Source organism: Oreochromis niloticus, linkage group LG23, assembly GCF_001858045.2.
Source record: "Oreochromis niloticus isolate F11D_XX linkage group LG23, O_niloticus_UMD_NMBU, whole genome shotgun sequence".
Classification (NCBI taxonomy): domain Eukaryota; kingdom Metazoa; phylum Chordata; class Actinopteri; order Cichliformes; family Cichlidae; genus Oreochromis; species Oreochromis niloticus.
The window spans coordinates 13,062,860-13,085,916 of NC_031986.2; the positions used below are offsets into that span (position 1 = coordinate 13,062,860).

Consider the following 23,057-nt stretch of genomic DNA (forward strand, 5'->3'; position numbering starts at 1 on the left):
TAAAGTGACAGTGGTTGCATCCCAGTTTAATGGCAGATTCACTTTTGCAGGTGGATCACCAACATTTACATCATAACGTACATAAATGTCCAAAAAAAAGAAAGAAAAAAAGAAAAACAGTTTCCTTTTCAGCCAAAGTAAAAGTTCAATGTTGAGTGTGTAACAGTCCAAAGGTCCTCTTGGCATGTTTTAGTCCCATTTACAAAGACATCTGTAGTCATTGCAAAGAAAAGAAAATGTAATTACAACAATAATACTTAGATTTAAGTAAATACAAAGCTGGTAATAAATAGTAAAAGGAGCAAATTGTGAACTGGCTTTTTTTGAGTTTCACATACAGACAAGTCAATGCAGGGATCTCCAAAATAATTTTAAGGACAACACAAAAAAATTATATCTAGAAGGAAAAAAAAAAATCAGAACATAAGAGGTTATAGTATTTTTTTCCCTGCATGCTTGTATTTCTAAAAGGCGAATGCCTTCGCTGTGAGCTACCACTGCAGTTCAGTGCCGTTTATCCTTGGTCCCAATGTAGGTGCCTGTAACCTGAACCTGAAGGCATGTATGAGTTTGCTCCTCTGACCTGCTGTAAGCCTCTATCCCTGCAGTTATGTATTTATGGGGTTGGCTTTAAGAGGGGCAACATGCACTCAATCACTTTTTACAAACCGGATATGCACCTTTTATCAAAACAGTACAGCAAATACAAAATTTATTGCATTTTATCGACAGCAGACAAAGAGGATGCACATTCTTTGCTAAAACTGTTGGAAATGTACTTGGAGAGCTAGTAAGTGGGCTGTGTTTTAAATGCAGTCTAAGATGTAGAAGGTTTGAGTGTTTTCTTTTTTATCCTGTCAAAAAGTGGAAAACGACTCAAAGAATTAAATAAATCTGATTTTCAAAGACGTGTTGTCCTATGGAGCCTTTTCCCCATCCTCAAAACAAAATCCATGGCATAACTGAAGAGCATTTTCTCTCAGTGGCACTGAACATTGTCCCAAACACTGTTTTACAAACCAAAAACACTGGCTCTGAAGGTAGGTGGACTCACTTTTCAGTCAAACCATCCATAAATACTTTTCCCAAGTTTTTCAGATATTAAAGAGCTCTGATCATCAGCTCTATTAAAGGTGATGACAAAATTGTGTTTATTCACAGGTTGTCTGTGTGTGGTCTCTGCTGTTATCTCTGCTGCTCTGCAGACTGGGGGCTGTCCACGCTGCTGTAAGGGGACAGAGAGGAAGCTACTGGCCCTGAAGCTTTTGCATCATCCCCTTCCTCCTTCTCAACCTCCATTTCCACCTCACCTTCTCCTCCCACATCTCCTCCTTCTGTTCTGAACACCTCCACTGATCCTCTCCCGTCCTCACTTGACTCCTCAGACGGGGAGAGAGCCTCTTCCCCTCCCCTGCCCTCGATTGTGCAGACGCCTCCCTCGCTGGGACTGGAGCTCTCCCTGTCATCCTCCCCAGCGATATGCTCTCTGGTCTGGCTGTGGTGCTTAACGTTGTAGCGCTGGTTCTGGAAGAACTTGATGATTGTGTGTTTGGGTAGGTCGAGCTGGGCTGACAGGGTGTGGATCGCTTCCTGGTCCGGGTACAGTCCCACATCGCCAATGAAGCTCTGAAGGATTCCCAGGGCCTCCAGAGAAATCCTTGTCCGTGACCGGGCCTTCTTTGTTCCTCCACCTCCGAGGCCAGGGCTCATCCCGCGCTGAGGCCCATCTTCTGAGCTTTGCAGGGCTGGCGGGGGGATGGGCTGGGGGTCATCATGAATCGGGGATGGCGCCATTAGAGGTGGCAGGGGCTGCCTATGGAGGGTCTGTTTAGAAAATAAAAAAGGTTGAGTCACAGCATTTAGAAGATTTGTGTCGCCTATTCTGCAAACCAAGACAATGGATCCGTCTCACCTTAACAGAAATGTTTGCCTTTTCTTGATTTTCCATATCAGTTCATTTAAAACTTTGCCAAAAATGTACATTTAAAAAGCAGATTCAAGGTCAGCTCATCTTGTTCTGAGGCAGCTTAACACAAAGTTGACACTGTATGAAGTTAATAAGTGGCCCTTAGACATGATTTCTTTTATTTACTGTTAAATGTTATCACTTAAACTTTTTAAAACTTCCTCGGTGTCCTGTACAGATGAACAAATAAGACTCAAATCCTAACAAAGTATATATGTTATATGGAGTAACTGTTGTCAAAATAAAAGGCAACATCAGGTGTATGCTTTAAATACATTTAATGAAAATGTATTTAGATTTTGCTGGTAATTGATATGCAGCTTGCAAAGAAGAGTAAAAAAAAATATGTAATATACATTTGTTTGGCTTTTCTAAAGTTTTTGTCTTCTCGCTATACACAGTGAAATCAAGCTAAAAACAGTAACAAGATAAATTAACATATGTGTGTGTGTTTTCATACGTGAGTGAACTGAACAAGTGACACAGACTTCACAAAAACTGCCTGTAGGTCGGGTTTTTAATAGTAGTCCTGCTGTAGATTTGAATAACTTTCACTGTGTGACAAAAGGAGACGGCGATTACTTTATCGCTGTTTTTATGAGTTTTTTTTAAGACAGCTGCATCACACGTGTATTTCCTGCATTAGAAACTCAGTAGGATATGACTGAAAGCAGTTAAAAAGGACATTTGGTTATATTTTTGTTTTGCTTTGTGTCACTGAAGAAGTTAGATGTGAAAGACAGGAGAAAAATATTTCAGCACTTAAAACACTTTCATCATTCCCTTTACACACGTTTCTTATATGCAAAGCTACAAATATACTGCCTTTTGATCATTTGTGTAGAGGGCATATTTGCTTTGCCATCCATGCTGAAAAAGGTTGCACATATTTGTTCATAAATAACTAAATCTCTTAAACTCTGAAGCTTTGAAACATCAAAATCTATTACACACTATGGTTTGCTCTGTCACAGTCTATCTGAAGATTATTCATTCTGTGTTCTCACACTCCTCATCGCCACGGGAGTAAGTGAACTGTTCGGCTCGTATTTCAGCTCGTGCCCCTCTGCAGACTCAAAGAAAATGTACTACAAGCGGAAGTGTTATCAACCAGCTTCCATCACCCGCCAACATGCACGCTAAACTCCCAGATTCATCACACAAACAAGCACGCTACTAGAGCTTATTAACAGGGTGGGGAGGCCTGCACACCCAAACACAGGAATCCAACACCATAAATCTGTGGTCCATCAAAATTAAAGGACCTAAATAAAGATAATGGCAATTCCTTTTTCTCTGCTTCAATAATTACAGGCTATGTTCTGAATAATATTGAGGTTAGGGCTAGACTGGAGAGCATTTTGGTTTTTGGGAGAGGGTGGGATGGAGGAGTGTTTAGCAGGAAATGTGTGGGCTGGTCATTTACCACTTCTATTTTCAATGACTTATGGGACACAAACATGACAAAGAGGAGGGCTGCTAAGAGGAGCAGGTGGTGGGATCAGACAGACGGAGGAGACAGAGGAAACTTTTCGACACAGCACAGCAAACGCTCACATGCTGGTTTTCCCATTTTCTCACTCGTAAAAACACTTTGATTGTGTCTTTTCTTACACATGGCTGCGCTGTGGTTGCGAGTGGCTGACTATTTTTAAATATCAGATTTTCACGCGTTTCTTTTGCTCCTCGGATTTTTAACCACATTTACCACATCAGTGAAACACAAAACAAACTTTCCGATTCATCCTTGAGGTCCCAAACTCCAACCACTGACTGCATGTTTGTTACCTGCGGCTCTGAGATGTGCAGGACGGTGTGCAGCCTGTCGCTGTGCTGCTGTCTCGACTCTTCTTCATACACCTGATCTCGGTCGGCTTGTGGCAACGCCAGGAACCTCCTGATGGTACACAGGTTCTCCCACAATGTGCGGTTCTCGGGGCTTGGGCTCTCTTTCCATCTTAGCAGCTCACATAGCCAACCCTGAAGGAAGAAGAGAGGTTAGCTGTGTCTTTACTATCAAACAAATTAATGTAGTGCCCACTTGTTTGCAGGTGTAACTCAAAAGGAAAGCATTAAAACTACTCTAGCCTCGTGTACTGAGCATTTTCCCAGACTGAGATCTGGATGGTTTACCAAAGGAATACTGGTGGTGGTGGACACCTGATTAAAGGGTGTTTACAGCAATTACATTGAAAGAAAAAGAAGGTGGGGCTTTTCTAACATGCTTCAGTAATTCGCAAAATCAGTAGTGAAATAAATAAAGAATCTTTTAAATAATGTTTTTGCATTCACGTAATCACCTACACAAAAATGCTAAAAAGTAAGTGAACTAGAATTACAATCCAAATAAACGCCCAAACAAACTTTATCTAGAGCAGCTTAGTTAAAACTAGTTTACAACTTTCCAAAACTGAAGGCAGGTAAGTTTAATGATTTCCCTGTGAAGAAAATGCTCTGTTATGGCATTTAGGTGACTAATATGAGATTTTAGGGCTACACACGAGGTGACTGTAACATTCGTTCTCTTTTAAGTAGCAAAATGATTTCAGTTACAAAGTGTCTGTACTTATATCCACAATACCTGAACCAAAGCATGACGTATATATGTACATATGTATAAACCACTGTAGACACGTATACACTGAATATATACTGTCAAGTCCTTATGTATATACAGTAAGCAGTTATCCATGCCTCGTTTATTCCATAATTTATCCCAGCATGTTTGCGCTTTTTCACCATTGCACATATAAATATAAACATACTATACAAGCTGCTTTTCTCTATTGTTTGTTCTGTCACATACACTGAGACCCTGCATGTGCACACATACTTGGTGAATAAAGCCGAGTCACTTTTTCTTCAATTTTACACTTTTTTTAAATATTATTTTATATATGTGCGAACATGAGTGAATCAAAGTTTGTCCCAAAGAGTGGAAGGAAAAACCAGAAGGAAAGTCTGATATGAGTGGGGCCTGCAAATGAGTGCATGCATGTGTGTGTGTGTGTGTGAAGATTGCATTATCTCTGCTAGGCTGACCCAGGATCTGCCACCAGCTGTTGTTTATACACAGCCTTCAGCCTGGAAATTAATGGTAATAATGTGATCATCCCTCCATCATCTTGTCTGTCTTCTCCTCCATGTTGCATCCTTCTGTTCGTCCTGTGTTCTCATCCTTTAGCGTTTCAGATTTAGTTTTTAAGCATCTCTCAGTGAGTCTCACACACCCAAACACACCAACTCGGTATTCATAATAAATGTAGTCTGTTGTCAGAAGATATTTAAACTGGTTTTAAAACCATAGCGTCCTCCTTCTCCCTCCCTCCCTCCCCGTCTCCCCCTTCAGAAGCAGACTATGCTTTGATCTCGCCCTCGATCGCCCGCATTGTTTATCTGAGGATGGAGTCATGATGGTATGCCACAAGTGGGTAATCAGATACCGCACACGCCCTCGCACAAACACACAGTCACACACGTCTACACTACACCCTCATCAGCTCCTTCAAACATTATCAACTCAGAAATTTTTACTCATGTTGAGACATTTTTATCTCAAGTTTGCACGTGTAACCTTCTGACTACATGCAAGTTTAGGCAGCCCACCTACAGCCCACACCCGTTCAGGCTAAGTTCACAGCAGTGGGCTGTGATTACAGATTCAGATTTGAGTATAGTTCGGTTGTGAAAATAAAAAAACGAAACAACAAAAACAAGGACTGACCTGACTTTTATTAGCAGCCACCTTAGCGAACAGAGCCTGGGAGACCTTCGCCCTCTTCATCTCCTGCTGGATCTCCTCATAGATCCCTGATGTGATGTTTACCAGCGAGTCCAGCTTTATCTGCAGCTCCGGGCCGGGCATGCTGCATTTTGTCTGCACAAGACCAAGAAACACAATCTGACGTCAATGAAAAATAAAGATATGTTGGAGTGAGTGACGTGAGCTAGACTGTAAGAGTCTAAGATTTTTCAAGTTTTAGTTGAAAAGAAATCTGTTAGCGCTTTATTTAATGTGCAGAGCTTGTATTTAAATGTGTGCTTGTACCTGCGCGTGTCTGTGTGTGTTGGCACTGGAGATGTGGTTGGTGGAGTGGTTGTGGTTAGTGCTGGTACTCCTCTCCCTCTCCTCCTGGTAGATCCGGTCTCGCTCGCTCTCAGGCAGGTTGAGGAAGTTTTGCATGGCTTTCAGGTTGACCAGGAGAGACTGAGAGGCAGAGCGAGGATCCTCCTCCTTACGGAGGATTTCTGACAGCAAGCCCTGCAGACGCACACATTTAAATAGTCATTCTTACATTATATAGAATGAAGTCTTTTATAATGATCTCCACATTTGCCTTAATTCCACGTTTACCTGTGTGCGGTTAAAGGCCACACGGGCAAACACAGCCTGGGAAACGCTGGCCCTCTTCAGCTCATTCCTGACCTGCTGGTAAATGTCGGAAGAGACTTCGGCCCCGGAGTTGAGGCTGGGCTCAGAAACAGCCCCGGAGATCTTGCAGCTCCGTGCGATAGGAGGATGGTTGAGGAACTGTTGGTTGACTCCCTGTGGGTGCTGGTGGGCAAGCAGCCGGCTAACAGCCAGCTGCTGGTTGATGAGGTGGGCCATCGCGAGCTGTTGACGTACAAGCTGAGGGGGGAGTTGGGGAGGCAGGAGCCCGCTGTGGCCCAGGAGAGGTGGAGCCTGTGGACGAAGTGGAGGACTGGGGTGATTCTGTCCACTAGGGTGAGGCAGGCCGTGAGGCTGAGTCGAGGTCTGAGTGTCCCCGAGGCCACTCTTGAGAGAATGAACTCCGGACCCACCCAGGGTGCCCAAATGGGTGGGAGAGGGCAAGAGAGAGGGAGGACGATGGCTGAGGACGCTCAGGTCCAAATCCCGCTCCACTACGTCAACACACATATACAACATTGTGTTAATATATCTGGATTAAACCCACACCAGGATGTTCAAAGGTTAACATTTCTTAGACTGCTGGTATTCAGTTTGAAGTTTCAGACAAATCTCACACAGGAAGCATGCAAACACTCTGAGACACTTCTTATTAGCGAGCATCATATGTAATGTAAATGTCAGAAGTATTTAATTTTCATTCCACTAGAAACACACAGACGATGGACGTACCTTTTATATCCGACTTCTCCTGTGACGACCACATCTTTTCAATGTATTCACCTACAAAGAAAGTGAAAGCGAGAGGACCAAGACTGTTAGCAGTTTCTTCAGAAATAAACTAATTTCTGCATACATGATTACCCACGTAGTTCAATGATCCTTTACTTATAAAAATGATCTACACTGTATCCACTCCATTAATGGTTACTTCATGTTTCTCATCCCACTCTGACATCAGACAGTGTGAGCAAAAGTTACATGGCTCAGGTTTTATCCAAGCCTCAGTAGTGACAGTAGAGGAGCTTGTGAGAGATACTATAGGGATCGTTCCAGGAGTTCTTACAGCAGCGGTTCTCAAATTAGGTCATGGGACCCCCAGAGGTCCAGGACCCGGAGTCAAGAATACCACAAAATTTTGCTCCAAGTCACAAAACTGTACTGTATCATTTCAAAGTGTGAAGATCTCAACTACAATTCCAGTCCTCAGGGGACAATCTGATCACAACCTCGGCTGAAGTATGGTCTTATTTTCACTTACTGTCTCCATATTCACGAGATAAGATTATCAAATAAGTAAAGAATGTTTCCTCTGAACTCTTTTCTTTCTGTTCCCCTGGATTTTAACAGCCTCTCCACGTAAGTCTGCTTCTTGTTAGGCTTCCACTCCGGTTTGGCTGTGTGTCGCATTTTTGGTTATTAAGGGAATAAAAAGTTGCAGCAAGGTTTGGCAGGGGATCAGATTTTTACCTTGTGTGTGTGTAATAAGTATTATTCCTGTGTTTTGTTGGTGTGTGTGTGTGTGTGTGTGTGTGTGTGTGTGTGTGTGTGTGTGTGTGTGTGTGTGTGTGTGTGTGTGTGTGTGTGTGTGAGTTTGGGGGGGGGTTACTGCTGTTTTCCATTAGGAGTTAAGAGCATTTAGTTTTGTCATGTGTATTAAGGGTGACATTAATGTGAACCATGTGTGACAGTTCCTTCCTACTGAGAGCTGTCACTGACAGACGTCTCATGCAGCAGATTAGACACACAGAGGCTGGCACACGTGCTCAGACACATACAGGGGGTGGACAGAAGAATGGAAAAGCTTCATTAGGAAGGATCACAAAACGAAGGCATTAAGGCAGGTGAGTCATATTAACTTGAGATGTGACTAGCAATAAGTGTCACTTCCTTCTTTTTTAAAAAAAGTGTCTGACAGTTTTTACCTTTATGAGTTTTCAAAGCAGCAGAAAGCAAATAAAGTATAAACAGCTGAACAGCTGGTGGCTGAGGTTCAGGAGAGTTGTTCAAAAAACTGTAAAAGTTTTTAACAAGGCAGGAGGGGGACACTTAACCGGGAGGTTACCAAAAGCCACACACCTAGACTCAAAATATAATCACTACATTGCAGCAACACCTGGCAGTGAGGACCAGAACTGTACATACACACAAGGATCCGGTACTCAAAAACCCATGTGTGGCCACATTTCTGCTCACTGCTGCGTAAAAAATATCATTTTAGTCACCAGCTTTCCTTTAAAAAAACAAACAAACAAAAAGATTGCAAGATGACCTCATTATCGAGTTTGTCATTTTTACTTGTTGTGGCAGGAAAAGCATGTGTGGAATCAACCCGGGAAAACAAACATCAGCTATTCTGATTTAACCTCCGGGGGAAACACCTTCATGCTCACACCTGAAACCTGCTCTAATGTTAATGGTCAACAAAACTCTCCTGTTATTTGGGTTTCAATTAAATTCTATTTTATTTTGTTAAATATATAGACTGTTACAATAACCAATGCTCATATTAAAGATGGCTACATTTTCAAATAACACGACCAATAAATGCAGACATATAAGGTACAGGTGTAGTTTCCACTTTTGAAAATATTGTTATTTATATTTTTATTAAAGATAAATAAGGATATTTTCAACTGTGAGAGTCGAGGAATGAAAACAGAATTAAGCGTTAAAGTTTAAATGACATGAAACTGTCATTAATGACATCATTAGTTACATTTCTTCGAGACAAAAGTGTTCACAGTGGAAAATTACCACCCATAGATTTTCACGTTGTACAAAATGGTTCACTGGCAAACTGTTTCAATATTGATCCTATAGTCAAAGAGACACATAATGAGCTTCTTTACCACGGAGCAGGAAAAACACTAAGGCGACCTTACATCACATCAGTCTTTATCTCGTCTTAAACATTGTTCCACTTTAAAACAACAGCGTTAGTAAAACCAGGGGAATCATTTGGTAAATCATAAAGCCAATTTACAACCGTAATGCCATTATTCATTTTTAAAAAGGATAATTAGGGACAAATTCCTTCCTGCTTCAAACTGTAGCATTTCAGCCAGGGCGTTAGAAAGCATTCAGTTGTCATAATCTAAGTGAGAGCGCACAAGCTGCAGCTAATTAACTACATTGTGGTCCCATTAGACTTTGCATGCTGTTGTCTCTGACAGCCAACAAATATATGCAACGCTGTTCCATAATCAGAAAAATACTGACGAGTCTCCCACTGAGCACCTTCACTTTAGCACTTTAGGGCAGGAATATCTGTGCCCAGCTTGAGGCTAGTTTGCAGATATAGCTTGCTTAAAAATGAAAGAAAGAAAAAAAGGAAACCGACTGCCTTAATTACACTCAGCTACCTGATAATGTGAGTAAGGCTTCAGAGTTACCTTTGATGCGTTTGTATCTCTTGTACCAGCGTCCAAACTCCTGGCACTTGGAGGTGGAGACGTTGGCATAGTAGGAACTGTTGACGATTGCTGAGATCATACTCTGACACAGAGACAATTTGACATAATACATTAGTCATTCATGGGGTTAGCCAAAATTTTTGAACCATTAAGCAACAGCTTTGTCTTTCAGACTGATTAAAAATCTCAAGTCTCCGCAAATGACCAACAACTGGCCACTTATACCGAGCAAGAGATGCAAAAACGCCAGCAAAAGCTCAACATGGGAAACACTGAGGATTAAAAGTCACATGAGTCAAGCTGCAAATGCACACCACCCACACACTTCCCCTAATCACTAATTACATCATGACTAAGTCTTATGTATAAATCACAAGTCGAAATGACACACTCTCGACTCTAATGACTGCAGGGTGTGTGTGAGCAGGATAATTGAGGTGTGCGTGTTTGCATCCTTTCCCATGGGATGGTACCAATATTTGTGTGTGTGTGTGTGTGTGTGTGTGTGAGAGAGCGACTCAGATTACACATTGCACTAAGCGTGTGGTGAACTGATGATGAAACCATGTGCTTAGAGACAAATACTTAGCATCTTGGCTATCAATAAGTGTGTGACAAAAACGGCAAAAAAAAAAAAATGGCAAAAAAAGAAAAAAGAAGGAGTTTAAACTTTGTCCTTGTGTTCAGTTCATCACAACACATCATAAAGAAAATCTGAATATCAAGCAACCTGCAGGAACATGTAAATATGTACTGCATGTGCTGATTATAGCTCACATTTGTGGCTTATGGGTGCTAAAACCTGAAGTATAAAGCATTTATTATCTGGGACTTAGCAAACTAATTCTTTTGAATGTTCTGTTTACACCATCTAATGTGAGTAATATGCAGTGACTGAATGGATTACCTAAAAATCATAAAAACATTCAGTTTATTCAGAGAAAGAGCGACTCGAGTCTGATTTGGACCCATGACACACTGTAACTCCTGCTGAGCTTGAACTCTGCCTGGACAGAGTTATGAAGCGGTTACCTGGGAGAGAGGACACTCCTTTGCCAGAGCGCTCTGGTTGGTCTCTCTAAGCAGCTCTTTGAGGGCGTTCCTCACGGTGGCGTGGGTCCACTGGTCTGACGGCAGCTCCTCCAGCCGGGCAAAGCTACATGGAAATGACAAAACTTTTCTGTTCACTCTTTCAAGAGCAGTGCTGATTACAGAAAGAAACAAACAGGAATCTGATGTAATCCAAGCATTTAGAAGACAAGACTAGTTTTGACCCTTGTTTTCTGCAGTCACTGGTTGTAAGAGGCTTTCCTCTTGTATTTTGCCCGTTCCAAAGTGATCTCTTGTATAAATTATACCTGCTGCACACATACGATGAATAATGTAATGTATAAAAATGTATATAGTGCATTCTAATGCTTAGAATAGGATTCTACTCAAGTGTATTTATTCTGTAACTCTTAAAAGTCACCACTATAATGAGTGGATGGGTAAAACTGTACTTTTGGGCTCCCAGTGACACCAGAGCTACTGGCCTGTGTGCATAGTGTATACATATGGTCATCTCCATATGTCCACCAAGCACACGCAGCAGATACACACACTGCAGTTCTGTTACTGCAAAGTGCCCTCTGCAAAATGAAATTAGATGAACAAAATCAAGTCAGCTGGTGTGCCTGGTAGTTATTTTGAGGGGATGCTCCACCAAAAAAAAAAAGCTGGATTCCTATGTACAATCTGCAATACACAGTGCTGACCTGTGCAGTAGGATCCGCAGTGTGACCATGTGGTAAACATCCAGCAGCATGTCCGCCACCGTGGCCTCCGGAGCATCTGTTAGGTAGTGGATGGGCATCGGCTTCCACCGGCCCACTTTAATGATCCCTGATGACACACACACAGGCCAATTACTGTTTAAAAGTTACCATTTTAAACTCTTTTGTTCCCGTCAATATATTAAAAACAGCTCAATCTGTTTGTGCCTTTTGACCTGTTGGTTAAACTCTTGGTGAATCTTTGAGCATCATCATGATTTGAACATTCCCCTGGCCTTCATACGGCCGTGACTGGAAGTGCAAATCTAAACAGACCTAATCACATTAGGATCTTCTAAATCAAACACAGACCCTGTCTAGTCTTAGCCTGCCAGCCTCAGTTGTGTGCGTGTGTGCGTGTGTGTGTTGCGTGAGGATGCTGGTGATAGGGGCAAAGAACAAAGTGTGTTCTCTTTGGCCTCCACAGTTGATTAATCAGAGGAGAAATGTAAAATCAGCTCAACATTAGGGCTGAAGCAGGCTGTGAATGGGTGCGCTGTTTTGATGCTGATGCTCCAAATAAACACTGTGAGGTCATTGCTCTCTTGTCTAACAGAATATCTTCTGATAACCGGCAGTTTTTACGTTTCCTAGAGCTGCCATGTCTTTAAAATTATTGATACCTTCACATGTGGTCAACTACACACTGAGATGCTACTTTAACCTTTTAAAAACTCTCACTTGAAGTGAATAAAGCTTAAATTGCTGCTGACAGGGCAGATGTTTAGGCTTTATCATTTTACCAATCTGCAGTCTTCCCTAGAGCCCAAACAATACCTCATATCAGTGTATCTGTCTGCATGTCAGGCGCAGAGTAAGATTTTGCACTACATATTTTGCAAGAGGGTTCGACTTCCTCCACAAAGACCCAAAAACAAATCTTTTTTTTGTTGTTAGAGCAAAAGGATGTTTATCAGAGATTAAGCTTAAATATTAAACACAACTTCCTGTCATCTTTTCATACGACTCTGCAAGGTCTAAAAGATGAGTACTGGATTCTTGATGGTACAATTTACTCACGTCATACACTATTAAACATACCTGCATGCACACCAATGCATTTCTCCCTGCATTTTTTCCCCACAGACGCACATCACAGTACTGTATCCAACAAAATCACAACTTTGTAGGTGGGATAAGATTACGAATACAGACATTTTTTGACAATGCAACAACAAGATAACGCAAAAATGCTAACTAACTGAAGATGACTAACAGACAGATGCTAATGACCTAAAAGCAGCACACATGTAATAAAACAAAAGGGCGTTTTAGTCATTTAATCTAATTATCAAGCAAGAAAAGGTTTTATGGAGAGAAAAAAGAGACACCTAAAGGAGCTACGTGTTCCACAAGCAGCAGTTTGGGGGATTCAGAGGTACCGTAAAATTTTATTTTAAACATTTTAAAATAAGTGGGTGCCGACATAATCTATGTTAAGTTATGTTAAGTGCAGTATCCTTCTTAAAATAAAGTTTGGGGTGTTTAAAGGGATCCACTAGTGGTTTGAACACTTTAAAAATAGTCATTTTTAAGTTTGTAATATCAGTGAATGTTTCCAAAAACTTGACCTTAAGTTAAATTTAGTTAGACTACTTCTCAGCAGTGCACCTAAGCCCACGTTACAACCCGAGCCTTAACCATATATTCCAAATAAGAAATAGCTGCTTTTTAATTAGCCATAATGTGCAAGTTAATTAAAGAAAAAAAAAAGCCCTGTGCCATTCAGTGAAGAGTTTAAAAATACTCATCCAGTCAAAGTTATGCAAGATGCAATTCAATCGCAGAAGAGACTCTGTATAATTTTGGTCGTGACCACACTCGGGGGAAAAATGCATGACTCCAGCCAAAAATTATTTATTTGAAAAGAAAAGGCTTATTTCTCAGAACAAAACCTAGCTATTTGGGACAGGCGAGGGGGGTCGTAGGGCGTCGGCCACATGGTTAGAGTACCCTGTGTTTATGGGACACACCAGGAATTTCAAACTGCCCTGCTCTGTGAGAGTGAGTGCGTCTCCCTGTGTGTGTGAAGGCAGTTGAACTGGATGTTGCTTGCTCTCCTGTTTTGATCTCTGAATTTTGGTGCTGGTCTGGGGTTTTCAGATATAGATTTATTGTTCAGTTTAACCGCCACGCAGCCAGGTGGGTGTACTGAATCACTGAAAATACTTTCCTGGTAAATACCTCTCCTGTGACTGTCCCAGAGTTTTGCGACATCAGTACTCACTGTACCGATGTGGAAAAACCCCACTCAGTAATATTTCATTCAGCTGCTGCTGGATTAATTACTCAAATAACTAACAGGGCGGTAATAATGAGTAAGGCATGAGGTTTCCCATCAGCGTGTAATAACAGAGAAGTTTACAAACGCATGTTTCTCACATGTGAAGAGGCTTCAAATTAGTCAACATCCGATCATGTTTTTTAATTTGTATTTAAAAGATGTGGCATGACTACAGTTTGGCTTTGTTTTCACTGCTCTGCTGTCTGGGTGGCGTTTAAGGGGAAGTTAAAGCCCTGAAGATGCTCACAGTAGATCCCCTCGTGTCTTGGATGTTCTTAGAGAAGCAGTAAGTCATTCAGATTTAGAGGCGTCAGTTTTATGTGGATAAAATTTACTGATTTTAAATTGTAAGTCAGGGCTGCAGTTTGCCTGCTATTCCTTGTCATGTCATCTGTGAGATTTCTTAAAAATATATATAATGCCAAATCGCATAAACTATCACCTCAAGGTGTTTTATATTGTAAGGTAATGACCCTACAATAATAGAAAACAATAATAGCAAACCCCAACAACCTATGAGCAAGTACTTGGAGACAGTGGGAAGGAAGAAGCCTCCAGCAGAACCAGGCTGAGGGAGCAGCAGACATGCGCTGATCGGTTGTGGGTGAGAGGAGACAGACAGAACAAAACAACTATGGATTAAATTTAGCTCCCTAAACCTGTCAGTTTAGGGAGAAATGTCTAAATACATTTAGAAATGCATTTAATAAACCCAGGTATGATCTTAAATTCGAACACATGTCTGCACCTCTGCATCACTTCTAGTGCAACTGCAACTTTTAGATCATTCCCTGGAAACGTCCCAGCCAGCTTGACTTTGAGATTGTGAATCAAGGTTTCTACTCCAACATCTTGAGGGATCCGAGGGTGAACATTTGGTACAAACCACCTGAACTGTGACACACGACACTGTTTGGCAGTACCCACCATATAATTTTTGGCTACACCAACATTATCTGTGCACACCACCTGTCCTGCTTTACAGATTTGGCTCTCAGTGACTTCATCCTTAATCCAACAAATGAAAATCTAGTTGACGAGTCACTGTTTCGAGGAGCTCCAGTACACCTTACAGACCAAGAAGTGGTCAGTATGGGACTTCCAGAGGAGACTAAAAATACTAGCAGTGTCAGGAGATGTGCCCAGATAGACAGGGCGATGAGCCAAATTTAAAAATCAGTTATGGTTCATTTTTAAGGACAGAGTTGAGTCCTCTTCATAGTGAGTAACATCTGAATCATCTGAAAACCACATGAATTTACCTTTTCAGACCTACCCACACCCACTGCTTACCTCGTGCCTGCACAGCTGAGTTATGAGAGTATCCGAGAGCAACCAGTGCCGTCTCTACCAGCTGTGTGAACAGGACATCTTTACGAACCAACACAAACTCAGCGTGGCGGTCGCTACGCCCCTCACAGTTGCCTGCCATTCCCATGTCTGCATGCTCCACCACACAGTAGACTGGGATCATCAAACCTGGCGCAACAAGACAGAGGGAGAAAGTTACAGCGCTAATGTGTAGCTCACCCTCTTCCCAGGTCCTCGCATTTAACGGGAAATCGCAGGTCAGGCCTTACTAGCGTTTCACAGTGTTTCCCTCTACCCCACCTGTTAATGTGTTTTTATCTGAGGAGGGGAGAAAATTTCCATGATACGCATGACAAACAGAATATTTCAATATTCAACACTTTACAGGTAAAAGGTAGAAAAAAATCCTTTCAGGATTTCCCATCCCTGGCCTTCTTGTTGCTGTGGGTCTAGCAGTTAAAGCCGTGTGACTGGAGTGAACCAAATCTAATTATCTGCATCAGTCTGGAAAGTGTGGGAGAAGAAAATGTGGGATAGTTTACCCTTTTAGCAATTACTATCAAATGCTTGAGCACTCCCCTCTCCCACCCTCCCTCTTATCAATGAAGCGATATTCTTACTCTGTTAAACGGTGACAGAGAAAATGTCTTTTTTGCTGTAACACAATGTATCATTATAGTCATGAAAACAACTGTTACTCATCTTATAAAAGGTCTACAATTATTTGTATAATAGGCAAATAAAAAAATAGTACATTTTCAAACATGTTAAGTCCTCCCAGTTGGGCTAAGGATTTGTGCTAATATGTGGACATATTTAAGATTTAATGCTACATTACTGACTGGAAATTCATCCGAGGGAGTAACACAAACTTAATGTTATAAATTACTTTCTCCAGGGATTCCTCCAGAAGTTGAAGCTCACAGCCACACTTCAACAAATTTGTCTGTTCAGTATTTAGTGCATCAGCACTGCTGCACTATAGCAGCTTGGTGGTCTCATTGTGTTACACTGGGCAGCTGCCAGTGTCAGTATAAGTCAGTGCAAGATCGTACAACTGTATTTGTGTTTGAACCACATATTAAAAGCCACAAGGGATAAGACTTGTTTCCAGAACCGCTATTAAACTGCTGCATCTAGCGCTCAGGAGCCATGCCACGACTCTAGTGGTGAAAACGGTTCCTATGCATCGGTCTGAACTTGTTATCGGGTAAGTGCTTAGAGATCCTCAAAGCACAGAACCACTCACACCCATCCAGTCCACTCGTCTGTCCCACAGGAGCTGCTAATTAACAAGCCATCAATCCTTCTCCCCCAGTGTGCGGAGCAGTGACAGATCAGCCGGAGCCAAACCGCAGCAGCATCAGGCACGCTATCAGCCAATAACCAGACCGCTGAGTGGAAGGGTGGAGGGAGGTAACTCAGCAGTGTGTGTGTGTGTGTGTTTGGGTGTGCGTGTATGTTCCGCTACAGTGTTTGTGTGATGATGCATGATGATGTTTTCAACTGCATGAGAGAATAATGGGCATCTATGACTGAGTGTTTTCTGTACCTTCTGCTCTGTAACACTATCCATGAGCCGACGTTGCACAAACTCTCTATAAAGCTCTTTACAATGTGTTTCTTTTTCTGCCAGGGGGAGAAACTTGGGTTCAGTTTCTTTCTCAAAGCCATGCCCGTGATTGTGATGTGATTAGCAGACAACCTGCTTTGCCACCAGAGCCATGGCTGTGTCTTTTAGCCATTATATCCAATCATTACAACATATGAATGCGCTAGAAAGTAGTATGCAGTGATAATTTTACTACATATATCCTCTTTGATTAAGGCTGGGACAGCCTCAGAACAAAGCAGTTTTTACATAGTATCAAGCCTGCTGGATGTTCATATGCTCAGTACACTGATGTGGAGTGGAAAGCACGCCGTAGACAAGATATCATAAAGATTTAGACTGACATACATTTTTAAACAACCTCCTGTCAAAGGCTTTCATGCCGAGCTCACCTTCAAAGATGGACTCATTCATTTGTCACATGTCCAGTTGCATGAAGTAAAAAATAAATAAAAATAATTAAACATGTATGATCACTAACCAAGCAGAAATACCAAATATTCTGATTTGAGGTTAATAAAATTGATGTAAATACATTTATAATAATTACATGAATAAAACTAGAAGTGAGCACTTTAGAGATTCTTTATGTTCCCTTTACACTGCTGAATTTAATTTAAGGATAAAAGTCATTTTAAATGAGGCAGGTGTGGCAGGACTGCTGGGTGTCTTTCAGTGTCTGACCGTTTAGACAAAGTTGGCTCAAGTGTAGCATTTTACTGTGTGTTTATGGCATAGAGAGAATTTGGGGAGACTGATATAACTTCCGTGGAGAATCCAATGCAGAGTTGGAGCCACTAAATGTTTATTAACTCCTTTCACTGTCTGTCGACAGCTTTGACACTAAAATAACTTTTATTAAAACAAACATGTACACCTTTATCAAGCTATCCTGTTGACAACGCACCTCCAAGTGGTCTCAGCGGTGTGCAGTTCTGTCGGGTCCGTGGGTTTGTTGGGCTGCCATTGACCTCCATACGGCTCAGCTTGCACTGAAGACCACCGCTAGAAGTGGGACTTTCCCCTTTCTCCCCCATCTCCTCTGGGCTGGCGCTGTCCTGATGGCTGGGGCTCTCCGCTTCCCCCCCTGCGTTTCCACGCTGCTCCATCCTCTTGCAAACTCCAGGAGGAACACACAGCACAGCCTGTGAAGCTGGCAACACACAAGAGCTTTGCTTTAGCACAATTGAATCTACAGCGATTAATAACTACAACATGAATTAGTCAGTAACAGCTCTACAGCAGTGAGGCCACAATTAACAACCTAGAGATAAGAGACACATGGGTGGATTACGAAATACAAGAAGTCTTTGTATGAGCTCACCAGTCTGGAGTGAGGTTAAAAAAACTCAACAGAAGCTACTTTTGGCTGAACCCTTATTCACCAGCAGTCCCCACAGCAGGTAGTGCCACATGTTTGACTTCACTACACATCCTTCCTGACACAATCCCACAGCTGTTTGTGCATCCTCCCAGGATCTAACCGGGGAGCTTTCATTTAGTAGGTGAATGCATAAACTACACCATGAGGAGGAAGAAGGAATCAAAACCTCATCAAAAAACTGCAAATCACAGATCCTTATAACAATGAGTCAGTAACAGTGATGTTACAGTAATTGTCCTAGACAGCTTCTCCTGAGAATTAGCCAAACTTTGCAGCCTTCAAAGAAAGTGGAGCGGGAGGCTAGCTTACATTTTATTACACATCCAGGTGGTCCAGAGATCTACCATATGCATAAATAGCTTGCACTGTCATCTTTTCCAGTGTTTTCTTCACGATGGAAAGAAAAACCCACAGCACTAAAACAAAACAATCGTAAAAAACAAAAATAACAAAACACACGATATAGTTGATCTACAGCGTGCAGATCAACTATATCATCTTTCTTATTTTACCACTGTTGACAGTGTAGAGCCATTACAGACTGTTTCATCAACCACTCTGACTTTGTTCCTTCCCTGCACAGTCAATCCAGCTAACACATTTTTTTCTCTTATTTACACAGAAGTGAGGCAGGGACAACCACAACAGACTAAACACAGACCCGTTTATTATCCGCTGTTTAGGCTCACAGGAGTACACAACAGGTTATAATGAAAGACGTGAAGGTGCTTAAAGCACATATGAATACAGTGATAGTGCACACTGTATACTGTGGATGCAAATAAGCAGAACTGTACTTTATAAAAATAGTATGCTATGCAGTAGTAATTTTCAAATGCCTACATTTACTCTCTTCTTAACTTCAAATCGCTCGAGCCTCTTCTAAGCAACAACAAGAACTTAAACTGCACACTGCTGCAGTACACATCACTATATGCTAATGAGGTCATCTTTTGCAATACTATGTGAATGTGCTCGACTTTTATTCCCGTCTTTTCAGTCGGCATCTAAAAAACATCAAGAAATTAATAAAAAATAAAATAAAAAGTCTGTTTTGCTTTCATTAATATGCTAAAATATGCAGCCGCTTTCTCCAATATACAGTCCGATTAGCTTATTTACCTGGAGTTCCTGTGGTGCGACTATGACGTTCCTGTCACTCTGCTACCAGAGAGGATAAAATTATAGCAAATAATATTCAAGATGAGATGCCTACTTTTGCTTCGAGGTAGATCCAGTATCAACTGTTATGCACACGATTAAATAACATGGACAGCATGTGAGACAACATGACAGGGAAGGACACGACAGAAGAAACCAGGAGAGGACGGAGTACATCACAGCACACAGCATGAAATCACAAGACGTGACACTGTGTGACCTAAGGGGAGGTTACAATACTATATAGTGTTTTATAACTCTCAGTGACAAGACGAGCTGAAGTTAACACAACCAAGAAAGTAACTGCTGTCGCACTTTACACATTTTTGCACAGATTTAAAAGAATTTGCGTGCTTAACTTTATCTCTGGAGGGTGAACTGTTACATTTGAACCAGGTGAGCCGTTTCCCTCCGTTCCTACTACTTTTGATAAGCTAGATAAATGAGCTTAACAACTGAAAGACATCAATGGGCTATGAATATACTCATGTACAATTTAGACTAAATGAAAATTAACACACTTCCTGGCAATCACTTCAATAGACAGCACTGCAACTGGGCACATGAGATCATATCATAAGAAAGAAAAAAAGACAAGAAGGCCCAAAGCAACACGATGATGTGATTGAAAGCACTTAAACTGCAAATCTGTCCTCATGGGTTCCTAATCTTGCACAAAGCATTCAAACAATTATTGCTGAGGCTCATTAAAAAAAAAAAAAAAGTGTGTACTCTCTAGATTTATGGCACATGGTAACAAACAACTGATTGTTAACTAAGAAGAATGAGAAACATCCTGTTTACACATATTTCTGTATACTATAAAAAGGTTTATCTGCACTGTCGTGCTGTCAGAAACAACAGTCCTCTTATATTTAAATTCGCTGAAGCTTCATGAGAAATAAGCTCAGAACCTGAATCCAACTGACGCCGTTAAATAGACTCGGCGCTGCTCGATTGTGCTCACAGCTTTGTGTTTTTCCTCACGCTGTGTGGTTTGCAGTGGTATGGCCGTAAAGTCGGCAGTGACACGCGAGTCTGCGCCAAATGTGACACATTATTATAATAAAAGTCACATGCAAAATTAATAGCTGCCATTAAAAGAGTTTGGCCAACACAAACAAGGAAAAAATAAATAAAGAATCACAACGTATGGAGCACAATGAGGCCCCTCCACACTGGTACAGGAAACAGAAAAGAAAGTCCTGAATGTTTCAACGGTCCTGTAAACGGAATTCCTCGTCTTTACATTTGCTGAACTTCACTTGGGCAGGCTCCTTAGATCTATTAACAGCTGTCAAAATATATTAACACCTCATTTCTATTGTCTGACGCCTTCTAAGGCTTCAAGTAGTACAACTATGTCTCTCTGTTCACATCATCTGAAATGACACATGCAAGTGTTCCTCGAGTGTTTCAACATCAAAAACGGCCAAACTTTCAGCTCTCACACGGGACAGTTTGAGCTTGGTTTTCTCTTGCCTTTTGAGTTGATTTGATGTAAATAAAAAAGAAATACTCTGGTTTTGTTTAATATACATCCTCTCACAGCATGTTAACACTCAGCTGTCTGGTTCAGCTCCATCAAAAGTTTATACGTGCTTGCATGTCTGCAAGCAGAAGCTGCAAACACTGAGCGCAATGAGTTATTCTGGTTCATGCTTGGAGTCTGCCTGTGTAGCTGGGATATTGTAATGTAGTTATTGTAGCGTAGTATCTGCAGATTTGAGCTGAAGGTCACGCTGTCACACACTCACAGACAGTATAACACTGGCGTCAATGTGACAACACTGAAATACATTTTACATACAGTTATTCACACTCACTAAAACATCTAGTAGGAGCTTGCACAAATGACCCCAGTCCCCAGTGTAAGAACAAGCAGAAGCACCCTCCTCACACCTGGTCCTGGAAAGGCTCAGCTATGCTTGAGACACTCAGTGTTGAAATCAGGTTCTCATCGTGAACCCTGTGGAGAAAACCCAGACCGTGCTCTTTGCACCCGTGCTCTTTGGTGAGAATAGTCAAATGTCAGTCTAATAAACACAAAATAAAACCCTCACGATCTAATCCACTTCTTCACAATCGTAGTTTCAATCAGATTATTTTTCCAGTATATCCAGTGTTACTCTACATTAGATCTTTTTTTAAAATTAATTCTGATTTTATTGCATGTAAACTTAAAACAACAAAGTGCTCTTTCTCCCTCTCAATTTGAGTTTGGTCTGCTTTTAATAAGCACATTTTTTAAATATTTGGGGTAATGGATTATAATCAACCCCTTTCCCTCGTTCACATTTTCTCCACTAACCAGAGCAACATTTAAGTCATTAATGAGGAGACATAAAATGTGGGAAGAAAAAAGTAAATGGCTTTGAGGTTTGAAAAAAAAAAAATGTAATGTGGACATGGAGGCATCACGGCGAAGCACACAGGATGTGAAAGGAATCAGTTTAGATTTAAACACAAATTTTAAGACTTTTTTGAATAATGTTTGAGCTTGCTATGCTTTTAAAACATGATAAACTTCTGCTAGAGTCTGATCAATGCTGGCAGGGAGTAAAGAAATATTCTTTATATGTTGAAAACTATGCTCTCACTGTTTATTAACTTACCAGGAAAGCATTTTTCAAACTAGTAACTTGATATGACGCCACCATTTGACCCTGCATCATCCTGCTCTGCTACATGTGCTGCCACACAGCGCTCAGAGTGCTGTGAATTGTGTGAACACATTCTGCTGTGTATGAGAAACCAGAAGCTCATAGTGATAAACATCAGCCATCCTATTCATCAAACACAGTTGATGTAATGAATTCAATAATAAAATGTTGGAAAATAGACTAAAAAGATACCTAACATTTATTTTTCCTTCACAGAAATGACCAAAAATACCTGCAGATTTATTTTCTCTTGATGAACCCTTTACTTCAGCTCGCTTTGTGACCCATGGACCATAGTTTATGCATTCGGATTATGACTGGACTAATTTTTTCCTTCTATATTTTACACGTGTCAGAGTGTAAAATCGAGCAGTTCATCCAAAGAAAGCAAACCGCTTAACCTACCACGTATCCATATTGGATATAGGACCCTTGGAAAAATTGGCTCCATTGAACGTGAGACAAAAAAGGAGGAGGATAGTTCCTAAATTCTTCATCAAATGCATATGTAAAAACAACTCTGGCCTCATGCTGTAATACCTGTTTGACTTTAAATGCAACGTGCCAGGATACAGATGTGTGTGGGTGCACGCCATATGCCGAGGCCAGGCGATTTATTCAGTAAAGAATTCCTATCATTTGTTTAAAGATTCCTGTTGCAGGCCCAAAAACCCCCTTATTTTAAAGGTAAACTTTGATTATGGCATGGGACCTATGAGTTTATAAGAAAAGCTTTACTCCATTTTGATTTTACACCACATCAGTGTGGCTGAGAGGCCTTTATTGACTTAATCGATCACTTCTGTACATAAAGAATACGACATATTCTAGCCCTACTGTGACTACACATTCTTGAGCTCGCTGTATGGTTATGCTGAACCACGTGAATATATTTTAAAGGCAGGCACCGACTAGAGTCCCACATATTTCAGAGCTGTAACTGAAAAGGCATTTTACTACTCTGATGTCTTAAATTCACATCAAAAACAGAGGGGGTAAGACGTAGTTAGCCTTTGTATGTTGCTTTTTGGAGTAAAGTGTCTTTTACTCACTCAT

At 41.2% G+C, this 23,057-nt stretch overlaps 1 protein-coding gene across 3 annotated transcripts in view; it reads right to left on the bottom strand.

Annotated features, from left to right (window-relative positions):
- LOC100706059 (DNA-binding protein SATB2) overlaps nt 1-23,057 on the bottom strand; it is a 26,139-nt gene continuing 3,082 nt past the window's right edge. For all 3 annotated transcript variants that reach the window (XM_005460652.4, XM_005460651.4, XM_005460650.4), the window contains exons 2-12: nt 17,701-17,946; nt 15,164-15,349; nt 11,530-11,656; nt 10,805-10,928; nt 9,752-9,854; nt 7,089-7,139; nt 6,321-6,850; nt 6,015-6,227; nt 5,691-5,843; nt 3,755-3,946; nt 1-1,824 (exon numbers count right to left, since the gene is read on the bottom strand). In XM_005460652.4, coding sequence (XP_005460709.1) covers nt 1,186-1,824; nt 3,755-3,946; nt 5,691-5,843; nt 6,015-6,227; nt 6,321-6,850; nt 7,089-7,139; nt 9,752-9,854; nt 10,805-10,928; nt 11,530-11,656; nt 15,164-15,349; nt 17,701-17,902 — 2,520 coding nt within the window. In that variant the 5' untranslated portion in view covers nt 17,903-17,946 and the 3' untranslated portion in view covers nt 1-1,185. The remainder of the gene's footprint in view (nt 1,825-3,754; nt 3,947-5,690; nt 5,844-6,014; nt 6,228-6,320; nt 6,851-7,088; nt 7,140-9,751; nt 9,855-10,804; nt 10,929-11,529; nt 11,657-15,163; nt 15,350-17,700; nt 17,947-23,057) is intronic.